Source organism: Adiantum capillus-veneris, chromosome 13 (assembly GCF_014529385.1).
Source record: "Adiantum capillus-veneris isolate H3 chromosome 13, ASM1452938v2, whole genome shotgun sequence".
Lineage (NCBI taxonomy): Eukaryota > Viridiplantae > Streptophyta > Polypodiopsida > Polypodiales > Pteridaceae > Adiantum > Adiantum capillus-veneris.
The window spans coordinates 47,025,163-47,038,412 of NC_140943.1; the positions used below are offsets into that span (position 1 = coordinate 47,025,163).

The following is a 13,250-nucleotide window of genomic DNA, read 5'->3' on the forward strand; positions in this document are numbered from 1 at the left end:
CAATGGGATTGGCAGTGCTCATCAGCTCATTATCCGAGAAATTTTCTGATAAGAAGGGGGGTTCAGAACCATACATTCAGATAAATTTTGATGTGGATAAAATTCACTCAGTACTCTCCTTACAAGTGTCATTTTCATCTAGTATTACGTTAAAATGAATAAATCAATGGTCACCAGGAAGAATAGGAGGAGAGATATACCCATAACTTCTAGATAAAATTCATTGCTTTCTCTATCAATTCTGATTTCGGAAAATTCTCTTGGACAAATGCTACACAAGACCTTCTACTAAGTCCTACCTTGATTCTCTCCTGAAACAAATGCTATACGAATTCTTCCACACAAATTCTACCTAGTCATCTATTGTAAAATCATACTGACTTCAGACCTGAATACACAATGAGAATTACGAGCGAGTCATTGAGATATCGACGTCTGTAAAGACTTTAAGAAACCTCTGTGGACAAACATTCACACAATCAAAAACTAGAAGGGCACATCTTCACATGCCACAAATCTATCTCATTTTGTAGACTAAGAAATTGAACAAGACCATCAATGTGCATGCATTCGTCCTGACATGGAGAAAATGCATAGCATTGACTATACCAGTGCATCAATGTGCATGCATTCCTTGCACTACAAAGGCAATGTGCCCATACCTGGCACTTACACACAAACATGTTCAGTTTTGCAACACAATGCCTCAATGTGGGTGCATTCCTTCCACTATGAAAGAATTGTGCCCGTATCCGGCACTCAACACATTTATGTCCAATTTTGCAACAACACAAAAACAACTGCCCAACATACGGCACAATCATCTGCATTGATTAAGCATATCTAAAAATCCTAACATTAAGGTTACAATAAACTAGGTTGCATCTACGAATGGTTCTTTAAAGCTAATAAGCCGATTCTACAACTAGTGTCACTCTTTAAGGCTTAGCACAGCCAAAAGTCTAAAACTACCTTTTACAGATCAATATGCTGAAGTCCATCTTTACAGCTTGGGCACCATGAATATCAAATGCCAGTAAATGTATCATGTCCCTTGTACCTCCATTTTCAAAAAGGTGGGGTAGAGCATGCTTAAAAACCTGTCGCATTAAAGCCTCGTCCTTTCAGCTAGACCTCCTGCAAACAAAGACCGATTGCTCTTCAACTTATGGCTACCACTGACAAGTCACACCCCAATCCATAAAATTTACCCAAAGAAGCTAAGCTTACAAAAAAAACATTGCTCATGTTTTTCTATTTTTTGATGGCCTGCACCATTTTTATCCATTTGACACATGAAACACAAAAATCCCAAATACTGCCTACATATCGTTAAGCTGGTCTACATGATTAACTACCTTCATAGGGGGTGATCTTGACAAGGACCTGGACAACAGAGACAATTCATGTTAAATAAATCAACAATGGCAGGAGGAAAAAAGCTCCAAAATGAGAACAAACTTGAGAGCTTCAAACCTGGACATTGACCTCAATGCTTTGCGAGGAGATTTGGAGTGAGACCTGGAACGTGATCTGGAGGGGCCTCTGCTTGCAGAACGGCTGTATAAATGGTTTTGAAAATTAGTGAATGCCAATTTAAACGAATGGTCCACAGAAAAGAGGAATATTCATTTAAAATCTCTGAACATCATCTGGAAATCTCCTTAAGACAGCTTCTCAGGTGTGCATCCGCCCAAATTTAACCCTCAACAGCAGAAGAGGACAATACCTCCGACTAAGAGATCGAGAATGGCTTCTCCTCGAAGGAGCTCTTCCCCTTTCTTCATGTACCTAGCCAAGGCAAATATGCTTAAGTAACTGTATCATGCAACGGAAAATGTAATAAGATTGACAAAAGCATCTTATGTAGCCATACTAGTAAGTAAAAATGTGCAAGATTGACCCATAATCTATAAATGAAACATTTTAAACATAGCAAAAAGGTGAATGCCCCTAACCTTCAAGCCCGATCACAGCTAAATTATATCACCTCACCAATATCGATATTCTCACGAGGTGAGACTCCCTAATTATAGAGGGCTCAGAGAAAGACTAAAGGCACTTGCACAAAACACACAATCAAGAGAGGGGAATCGTATGTATGAAAAGAAGTTCATATCTTCTATTATTAAAACGACGATGAAGAAAATACTTGGACAAAAGAAACAGGCAAATAGATAAGGATACCCTATTAGAGTAAAATTCTCCTTTATTTACCCAAAGTCAAATTTGAATTTCCACAAGATCAAAGCTGATTCCTAGAATATTTTGAGAGGGTTGAATTTCTGAATCTGACGACACAAAACAGTTGCTCTGCTGCGGAAGAAGAGGACAAAATAGACAGAGTGCAAGCAGCCACAAAAAGCAAAGCAATAGCCAGCACAAGTAGCCACATAAAAAAGAAGCACAGCAACACAGAAATGGTGTGTAAAGTTGTTTGCCAAAACCTATTTCACTTGTAGTTGAGTTTGTACCAGGGGATTACCGCTTGGCAAGTGGTGCTGGCTGGTTACAGTGGTATCAAAGCTAAAAAATTTGCTTTTCTGGCAAGCACATACGTCCTCCATCTGCTACAGACTTGCAGTGGGACAATTATGGAATCAATATGCAAAGTTTCTCATTGGCAAATTATACAATTTACTTGTTAAGCAAGGCTTCCAACCGAACGCAAGTCTCAAAGGCGTGAGGGCTGACTGCAGATTTCTGGGAATTGCACTGACATGCCACGTGGCACTGCTGCAAGGATTTCAGCAATTGTCGTTCGCAGATTTTGGCAGTTGCTGACGCTAGCTTTTGGAGCAGATGCTTTTGGTGTTTAGTACTTTCGGGTGGAAGTGCTTTTGGGCATCCCTTGTACTGTTTATAAGTGCTCTAGTGTCGTCGAACCACTCTCCAGAGTCATGCGGTACGAGCATTAGAGATGTTAGGTGAAGCGGAATGAATGTTGTTCTTTCTCAAGATGAGTGCTCCGTAATGTGCTCAAGGTTCCTTCTGCTCTTAGGGAAGGGAGAGCCTTTCGTTCTTAATGAGAGAGTGCAATGATCACAAGAAGTGAATGGACACTGTGCGTGAAAGTGTATGAGACTGAGAGATAGAGAGAGAAGAGAATACGGCACCAGAGACGTTGTAAAACCCTCCTCCGAAGGTCCCACTCTCTATGGCGAGAGCGGTCTACTTATGATTGCACAAATCTCTACAATGCTTGGATTGACCAATTAGTGCTAGCCTAGGTTTGCTTATATACAAACTTAGCAAAATTGCCCTACCTACTTTCCAACAAAAGTCACTTAAAAATAATAAGTGAAAAACATCAAAAATAGGGAAAATAGGTTAAAAGCACTGGAAAATTCCCCCGAAGGATTCTGATGGGAATGCTTATGATCATGCTGTGTGCAACCGGAGGATATGCATCTAATCTAAGTGTCTGGACATGCACGGTCTGCGAACGGACTCACAAAAGTGCCAGATCACTTCCTATTCTAGACAGACTTGACTGAACTGAACCCTGGTCACGCTGTAGCTTGTCCACGGACACACAGGGTTGGATGTGTCACGTGACAAGAGATGCCTGGGTTTGTTTTTGCTCGAGCTGTGCAGACACAGAGAGAGCCTGGCGAGAGGACAAGCTAGGCGGTCTCAGAGACAGATCACAGACTTCTTTAGAGCAGACACTACACACCTGGAGGAGCTACCACCACAACAGAGTTTGTCGCCTTACACCAGAGGCACACTGATCGATCGAGCGATCGAGATGGGGAGATCCAGACATCCACGACTGCAGAGGACTACACAGCATCGACGGAGGCTGCATCAGAGGATCCGGATCACTTTGGCCTGACATGCACGACGCCCGGTCAGACTATTGACCATGGAGGAGATTGATGAGATCCACCAGCGACCGATGCTGGATCTCTTGTGATTTAGCTATCCTAGCTAGCTGCTTAGTTCACACCTAGCAGTTTAGGATTCCATAGCATAGTATTTTCATTTTGTTACTTTTGTTACTCTGACTTTGTATCAGATCTACCACATTGTAACTTTCTGGTCTCATAGGTCACTTTGGCCTTTTGAAGACGTTAATATAACATTTCATTTCATTTCATTTCTCTCTCTCTCTCTCTCTCTCTCTCTCTCTCTCTCTCTCTCTCTCTCTCTCTCTCTCTCTAGGGCAGAGATTACCAGGCTCATCAGACAAGACTTGATTTAGTTGGATACGAAGAGGACATGGATACAACCTACACATGAGCTAGGTACGAAGATGACTTTCTATAGAGAGCATCTTCTCCAACTCACGGAGGATGGTTTTGTGATCAGACTAGGATACATGGATACTCATCTATCCCACGGGATACGATGTGTCAGATACGCACATCCTCACATCAGCTAGAGATCGAGACACGTAGATTTAGAGGAGTATCCACTCAGTCCAGGATTTGTCCGATGTGCCAAATAGAGCCAGAGACAGAGCCACATTACATATGTCACTGCCCAGTATACTATGAGATACGAGGCCGCTTTCACTGTCTATTCAGAGAGGGTTTTGGGCCACTTTCTAGAGTCATGAGATACCAGGATTAGAGATGCCTCGGATTATACTTACTGGAGATTCGCAAACACAGAGAGGAACTCTTGAAGAGGGGCACAATGAGAGAGATCCAGTAACAACGGAAGATTACAGATTTCTTTCAGTCACAGACAGAGGAGTTTGAGCAACCCCCACGGCATAACAACACCAGAGGCACCAGAGGCATACTGCTTGATCGGCGATAGAGTTGGGGCTGTCTCGTTGCCCACGGATGAGGGGGCCCTCTCGATATCGACGCAGATTGCGACAGAGGATCCATACCATATTGGCGGGACATAGGAGCCGTCCCGGATACTGATGTATATGTATATGATGCCTCGACTGTCAGAGAGCTCCATTGCATTGTATCAGCTCACCCTTTGTATTTCCTATTCCCTTTGTATCAGCTTTCACCCCACCCCAACCCACTATTTTCTTTTCAGTTCTTTGCACTTTTTGTACCCAGACCTGGTATCAGATTCACCACATGTAACCTTTTGGTCTCATAAGTCATTTTGGCCTTTTGAAAGACGTTAATATTACATTTCATTTCATTTCATTTTCCCTACTATTTATAAGTGCCCTAGTGTCGTTGACACACTCTCTCCTAATGTCTTCGACACTCTCTCTCTCTCTCTCTCTCTCTCTCTTACAACTTCCACACATACGTTCTCTCACGTTACTGTTCTCTCTCTCTCTCTCTCTCTCTCTCTCTCTCTCTCTCTCTCTCTCTCTCTCTCAGCGCTAACCCTAGCCTCTCTTCCTCTCCCACAGTCTCCCCCTGGGCGAGGGGCAGCCCTGCAGGGGGGGCGTTAAGCTAAGCTTTGCCATGCAACTCTACCCAAGCTCATCTCAACACCTTGCGGCTCTGGCGCGTGCCCTACCCGCGTGCTCATCACAGCCCATGCAGCCCTGGCGACTCGTAGCTCTGCCCTGCTCCAGTCTTGGGCAACATTGCAGCTACAGATAGAGCCGGCTGGCCTCACCCGGGCTCAACAGCCAGCAAACCCTGTCCGTCGCCTCGAGCCCACCGCCTTAGACTTCAACCACTCGGCTTCTTCGTTTTGGGCTAGGTCATTTGACCCGCAGACACTAGTTCTCACGCAGTTTTGCATCAATGACTACTTCTAGCACACCGGCTTCATGTGCACGCAAAAGTTTTCTTGCTGTGGCAGTTGCCTCCAGGAAGGACTCCTTCACTCGCCAAGAAGCTAGAATCTCGGCTCTTGAGACACAAATCCAAGAGCTCATTAGGGAAAATGTAGCCCTCAAGAAACGCCTACACAAGCTCGAGGTCACAAAGGAAGAAGAGAGCCAGACTCTCCTTACAAAAGCATGAGAGGTTGAAGCCTCCATTGCGGAGTCTGTCACGAAGGTCCAAAAGGAAGTCCGAGAAGTCACAGAAGGCATCACACAAAAGATCGGCACCGAGTTAAAGGTCGTCCTCCAAGAACGCGAGCTACGAGAATCCCTTGGTCTTAAAGTGAGGATCAGAGGGCGTTGTAACTTTTTGGTCTCATACGTCATTTTGGCCTTTTGAAGACGTTAATATAACATTTCATTTCATTTCATCTCTCTCTCTCTCTCTCTCTCTCTCTCTCTCTCTCTCTCGCGTCAAGTTAAGTGATTGTACAGTTTCTATTCGTGTGTTGCTATTGATTTCTCGCTTGGAGTGTCCAAGCTTGTAACAACGGTATCAGAGCTTAGCAAGATTCTTCCAGAGGATCCGATCCCTTTTGCAACACACATGGGTTCTTGCGGAGAATCTGACAGAAACAACAACCCTATATAGGGAGGTGAAGAAAATTTGAAACCCAGCGCGGGAACTGAAGAATAACAAAGATTTAGGCAAATTTCTGACAGGGAATTTTGCTAGAGCGGAGTACAAACATCAACTGCAGGTTGACAAGTGTGTAAAAGGATTGATGAAGTACTTCCAGAACCCGAAATATGTGAAGCATTTGAAGACTTACCCGATGGATTAGAGTCACCCAAGATGGTGAGAGGCCATTGATTCTCCTCTCAGATTAGGAAGGAAGCTGAGAGAAAAGCTGAGTGCAGAAAAGTGGAAACTGTACTGGCTGAAAGAGCTGGACAGAGCTCTTGAAAAGAAGATGAACCAGTTAATGAAAGGCTTGAAACACCCTCTGAAGAAGAAGAAATAAGCGGATTTCCCTGGTTATTTGGGCCGGAAGTCGACTTTCGAGGTGGCAAGCAGATTCAAGAAGCGTGTTTGTTTGGAGGATGACCAGATTTTGGTTCATCTTCAAAGAGTTCCGACGACTCATCATCCTCTAGTTCCAGTGAGGATGAGAAAAGGCAAAAGAAGTGGAGAAAAAGCAAGAAAAGCTGATTTCTGAAAAAGTCTAGAAGGCATGGAAGGCCATCTAGCAGTTCAGAAAAGAAGAGCTCATCCTCTTTAGACAATGAACAAATGAGCAAGAAGACCAAGGAGTTCAAGGAAGGCCGCCAGGCCGTCAGGTTTGACACGTTTTCAGGCTACTAGGACGCCCATCGAGCCCTTGAGTTTATAAAGCGGTTTGACGTTACCTTCTCGGGAGGTCGGTTCTCGAAACACTCCAAGGTGCGAAGGGCAGCATCTTACTTGAAAGGAGAGAAGCACCTACGACATGGGTAAAATTCAAGAAAACTTTCACGTCAACTTAGATATCAAAAAAATATGAAGAAGACGTCATCACGGCTTGGCATCATCTGAGAATTGACTAAGAAAGACATATTGGATGACTATTTCTAGAGGCCTTTTTGCCAGTGTCCTCGTTTAGGAGGGTCACTTTGAAGGACCAGATTGAGCGGTTTTGTTGTGGTTTGCCAAAAGAGATTTAACAATGTTGCTTGCAATAGAAGTCTGACTCTATTCAGAGACTTATGGGACATGCCAAGCAAGGTTTTGAAATGCATGCCGGATCATTGACCTACCCTACGGACATGCTAGTGTCCTCCTCAATAGGGCAAGAGTCTTCCAATCAAGAGAATGAATCAAGGGAACCGGATGAAAGTTCATCGATGGATTCCATAGAAGAAAGGGAATCAGATGATAGTGCATCCGAGGGTTCCGACGAGACTAGGGAACCAAATGCAAGTTCATCAGAGGATTCAGGAGAAGAAAGGGAATCAAACGATAGCGCTCTCTTCCCAACAAGTTCAAGGCTATCTCGCTCGGTCCATTAACTTGATTTCCACGTTATAAAGCTAGCCCACTCTGATGTCCTTTTGGGCATGCCATGGTTTTCCAAGAACTATACTCTTTTGGATTTATGCAAGAAAGTCCGTCACTTTACCACACAAGCGGAGGGAGAATTATTACTCTGGATTGAGAACACTATGTTGTGCTTTTCGATCATGTTAATAATTAAGAAAATAAGTTTGACCGATACAAACCAGTTTGGTTTAATTTATTTGTGATAAAAAGCGAAAAGCATAGCTCCATAGGGCATATTTATAGGATACACTATGGGGCTTGTAGGGTTGTAACGGGAAGGTATCACGTGCCATTGAAAAGAATAGTCTAGAATAGACTTTTAGCAATTCAAACAACTGAATAGAAAGAGAGAGAGTCCACACGAGACACGGAGTGGTGGAGTTCCACTCTCAGACGGCACTTGCCTCAAACCCTGGTGCCCCTTTCGATATTTCTTTACATTTCTTCAACAAGGTACAAGCTCTCGGAACTCTGCTCTGCTTCTCCAGGCGGTAGAATGCCATAGAGAGCCCACATAGCATATTTAAAGGCCCTTGGCCTATCCGAAAGCAGTTACATGGAAAGCATTGCATCCAAAAGTAGTAGGTCCAAAATCTCCCACCCACTGTGCACACTTGTTAGCATCTTGCATCTTTCTCTATGTCTTTGAGAAGGCAAGAGTCATCCGAGGAAGGGAGCCTATATTTAGTATCCCTAGAGAAAAGGTCTTTCAAGGAATCAAAAGGAAGAACATAATAATCGATAGTAGCTACATGACCCAGGCTTGGACACTCCAAGCGAGAAATCAATAGCAACACACAAACAGAAACTGCAAAATCACTGAACTTGATGTGTGTGTGTGAGAGAGAGAGAGAGAGAGAGAGAGAGAAATGAAATGTTATATTAACGTCTTCAAAAAGGCCAGTGTGACCTATGAGACGAGACTGATACAAAAGTGGTGAATCTGTTACAATGTCTGAAAAGTGTGAAAGTGTGAAAATAAATGCGAAAAACTAAATACAAAGTATTAGATAAACTTCTTAGGAGCATTCTGGGTGTCTGGCTAGAATGCTTCTAATCCTTTGTTATAGTCTCCTCCGGTGAAGTGTGCTTCTGCATCTCGGTCGTGGTCGTCTCGATTTCCTAAGCTCAATCGCCCTGTCCATGAGGGTGCCTTTGGTATGAATGTGGGTACTCCTTTGTGCTCGCTGCTAGCCTCTTGCTTCTCCTTCCATTCCTGCTTCTCTCGATCCAAAGAAATCTGTGATCTGCCTCTGAGGCTGTAGTGCTCTTTGTCTTCTCATTAGATTATCCTTGTGCCGATGTAGTTCCAGTAGATACAGGCCTAAGCACCTTTGATCTTGGTATTGCATGACTCTATCTAGAGGTCCAAAGCCTTCTTTGAAAAGGCAATGGAAACGCCCACGTATCTCATAGTATACGGTGCAATGGCATATGTAGTGTAATTCTGTCTCCGGCTCCATTCCGCATAACTTGCAAATTCTGCTCTCAGGTGGGATTCCCCTAAATATGCCAAATTCAATTTCCAGCTGGTGTGAGGATGTACGGATCTGACCAATAGCACATCTCAAACCATGAGACAGGTGGGTATCCATGTAGCTCGGGCGAATCACAAAACCATCTTTAGATAGCTATAGGAAGTTTTCTTTGTAGTCGGCCATCTTCCTGCCCAATTCTTGTGTAGGGTCTACCCATGTCCTCTTAGTGTCCAACTGTATAAGATCCTGGCGGATGATTTTATTAATCTCCGTTCGTGTGATTGCCAGTGATGAGAGAGTATTGGAAGGGGGGTAATCTTTCCATACTGAACCCGTGTCTCTGAAACCACGAGGACAGTTGCGCATACCAGCATGATGTATCTCCTTTCATTGCTAATTGTTGAGAGGATTCGAGGGCCAATCTAGTATATCGGCAATTATTTGTATCCCATAAACCATGTATAAAGGACATTGATCTGGTAAGAGCTTCAATTTCTATCGGAGGGGCAGCTAGTTCCGCTCTGGTAATCGCGTGTGGTACGGAGGCCTTGGCTCTAATCATTCGGGAAATCATAGATACCAAAGGTCTCTCCATTGACTTCCAATTATCCTGATCCACAGATGGTCCCCAAATCTGGACCCCATAAAGCATAGCCGAAGCCACCACAGTATCAAAGAGCCAAAGTTTTGTTCGTGGTTCCTGAAACTGCACTTGTGAACACATCCTCTCCAACCCTCCCAAGGCCGCAGAGGCTCTGGACAATCTAGCATCCGCTGCTTTCTTAAGAGTAAACTTCGGTCCTGTAAATAACACACCAAGGTATGTGTATGCATCTGTGTACTCTACTGTAGCCTGGCCATATGCAAATGTAGGTGCGGATCTCCTAACCCACTACGGTGTGGTGTTAAACACCATAACTTTGGTTTTACCCAAATTTACCGACAGTCCGCTGTCCTCCGCGAATTTATGTAATGCATCTAACTGCCTCTGCATTCCATCTGGTGATTCTGCTATCAATACAATATCATTTGCATATAGCAACAAAGGGATCCATGACCCTGCAAGTTGAGCACCTCTGTCACCCTCTCTATCAATGTAATCTGATACCTCATCTATATACATACCAAATAAAGTAGGGGACAGTGGGCATCCTTGCTTTACTCCAACGGTGGAATGAACAATGTCGGAGTCCCCTTCTGGAGTACGTACATAGCCAGTTACTGAGCCGTATAAGGCAATGATCCCCCAGATAATCTCTTTGGGGACCCCTAACTCTTGCATTCTGCGCATCAATCTGGCCCTTGGTACTGTATCAAAAGCTTTCCGAAAATCCACAAAGCAACAATACATTCTTCTCCCGCTTGCTCTTCCTTCCTCAATAATGGTTCTGAGCGTAAGAATATGATCTAAAGTGGAATAACCCCTCCTGAATCCAGCTTGTCCTGTTGCCCTTATGCCCTCATTCTCTGCCCATCTACTCAATTTTTGTTCCAAAATGGATGCGTACAGTCGGGTCAATGTGTGTCCCACCATAATGGTACGGTAGTTTCCGGGTATCATAGGATCCCCTGACTTGAAAATAGGTATGATAGTAGATAATTTCCAAGATTCAGGTAGTCCTTCCCGATTAAACAGACGAGCAAGGACTTCTGAAAGTAGATCCCTTGCATGGGTCAGATGTTCTGCTACTAGACCCTCATGATCATATGCTCTTCTTGTCTTCATCTTATCAATGCCTTTTTTCACCATTTCCGTAGTAAAGAAAGTACTAGTAGCAGGGCATGGCTCTAGCGGATCTGGTAATGGAGGCTGTCCAGATACCGTATATAATGATGTTACATATTGACCCCAAATCTCAGGATAAGTAATTGTCGGAGGCGATGAGTGCTCGTGAAATAAACGCCAGGCCTCATGTGAGTCCTGACTCAAGAAGAGCTGATATAAATCCTTCTCCAGTTTGGCTAAAAATGCCCTTTTCTTGCGACGTACTATACGCCGAAGAGCAATCCGAGACTGCTTATATGTGATGATCCCAAGTGTAAGCTCTTTCTGGACCCGGGTTCTCGTCTCTCTGCATTCCTCGTCGTACCAACTGTTTTGAGGCATGTTCCCAGATCCTCTCTTCTGGTCAGGCTGAGTATGTGGGTATGCCTCTTGTGCTGCTCCATGTAGTATCTCTGTTAGCTGAGAAGTAATCTCCTCTACAGTATATACTGGCTCGGCTGACCACATCCTATTATAGATCTTTTCCACATAGATTGAATTGGTCTCTGGCGTGAAAGTATATCTTGTGTGTGTCTTCTTCCTTCGTACTTGAGAGGCATTGTATTGGAAGGAGATTGATAAGGTCAAGAGAGTATGATCCACTGCAATCCCAACCGGTCTAGGTCCCACCTTAAAGTACTCGATACTAGAAATAAAGCTAGAGAGAGAGAGAGAGAGAGAGAATGAAATGAAATGTAATATTAACGTCTTCAAAAGGCCAAAATGACCTATGAGACCAAAAGGTTACATGTGGTGAATCTAATACCAGGTCTGGGTACAAAAAGTACAAAGAACTGAAAAGAAAATAGTGGGTAGGGGTGGGGTGAAAGCTGATACAAAGGGAATACAAAGGGTGAGCCGATACAATGGAGCTCTCTGATTGTAGAGGCATCATATACATATACATCAATATCCAAAAGGCTATAGAGGTTCAATGTTCTCCAAGGTAGTCACTCTGTCTGGTATGGATCCTTTGTCGCAATTTGCGTCGATGTCAAGAGGGCCCCCTCATCCGTGGGCGACGGGACCGCCCCAACTCTATCGCCCGATCAAGCAGTATGCCTCCGGTGCCTCTGGTGCTGCTATGCTGAGTGCGTTGCTCGAACTCCTCTGTCTATGAGAGAGAGAAATTTGTAATCTGCCGCTGTCGCTGGATCTCTCTCATTGTGCCCCTCTCTCTATCTGCGAATCTCCGATAAGTATAATCCGAGGCATCTCTGATCCTGGTATCTCATGACTCTAAAAAGTGGTCCAAAACCCTCTCTGAATAGAGAGTGAAAGTGCCCTCGTATCTCATAGTATATTGGGCAATGACATATGTAATGTAGCTTTGTCTCGAGCCCTATTTGGCACACCTGACAAATCTTGGACTCAACGGGTACTCCTCTAAATCTACATGTCTCGATCTCTAGCTGATGTAAGGATATGCATATCTGACCAATAGCACATGGTATCCCGTGGGATGGATGAGTATCCATGTATCTTCGTCAGATAACAAAACCATCCTCCATGACCTGGAGAAGATTCTCTCTGTAGAAAGCCATCTTCGTACCCAGCTCATGTGTAGGTTGTATCCATGTCCTCTTCGTATCCAACTGAATCAAGTCCTGTCTGATCAGCCTGGTAATCTCTGCCCTAGTGAGGGAGATGGAGGGTGCATCCAGAGAATACTGAAATGGGGGTAGCCGATCCATACTAAAGCCAAGATGCCATCTCTGCATACCAACATGTGCTATCTCCTTGCAATGCCAGCTATCGCGAAGACTTGAGTTCTAATCGAGCATATCTATCTCTAGGGACAGCCCAGGTGCTATGCATAAATGAAACTGATCAAGTGAGTGCCTCCACTACCAATGGAGGAGCAGTGAGCTCCACCCTAACAATGTCATGTGGTACTAAGTGTTGGAGAGCTAGCAGCAAGAGGAGGGTAGCGCAGGCTGTGATCTGATGAAGACGAACGTGAGAGAGAGACGGGAAATCATACGTAGGTGTTGGCGTGTGCTATTCGGCACACTTACTAATGCAATGTTTTATTATTATGAGGGTATACACTATAAGGGTCACATAAGTGACCCTAGGGGTTGTTCACACCCAAAGAATAAAATAATGTATACAAGGGTGGCCAAAGGGCCTTTAGACCCAACAACCTCCCACTTAAAGGCATGATGTGGTACCTTTAAAACTCCCACTAAGTGCAAGCAATGTTGAATGTTGTGTCTTAGC

At 44.1% G+C, this 13,250-nt stretch overlaps 1 protein-coding gene across 1 annotated transcript in view; it reads right to left on the reverse strand.

The window, feature by feature from the left end:
- Nucleotides 1-810: 810 nt before the first annotated feature.
- Nucleotides 811-13,250, reverse strand: part of LOC147443930 (serine/arginine-rich splicing factor SR30-like) — a 92,544-nt gene continuing 80,104 nt past the window's right edge. The window contains exons 10-13 of the mRNA XM_086526719.1: nucleotides 1,730-1,791; nucleotides 1,477-1,560; nucleotides 1,359-1,386; nucleotides 811-1,137 (exon numbers count right to left, since the gene is read on the reverse strand). Coding sequence (XP_086382845.1) covers nucleotides 1,129-1,137; nucleotides 1,359-1,386; nucleotides 1,477-1,560; nucleotides 1,730-1,791 — 183 coding nt within the window. The 3' untranslated portion in view covers nucleotides 811-1,128. The remainder of the gene's footprint in view (nucleotides 1,138-1,358; nucleotides 1,387-1,476; nucleotides 1,561-1,729; nucleotides 1,792-13,250) is intronic.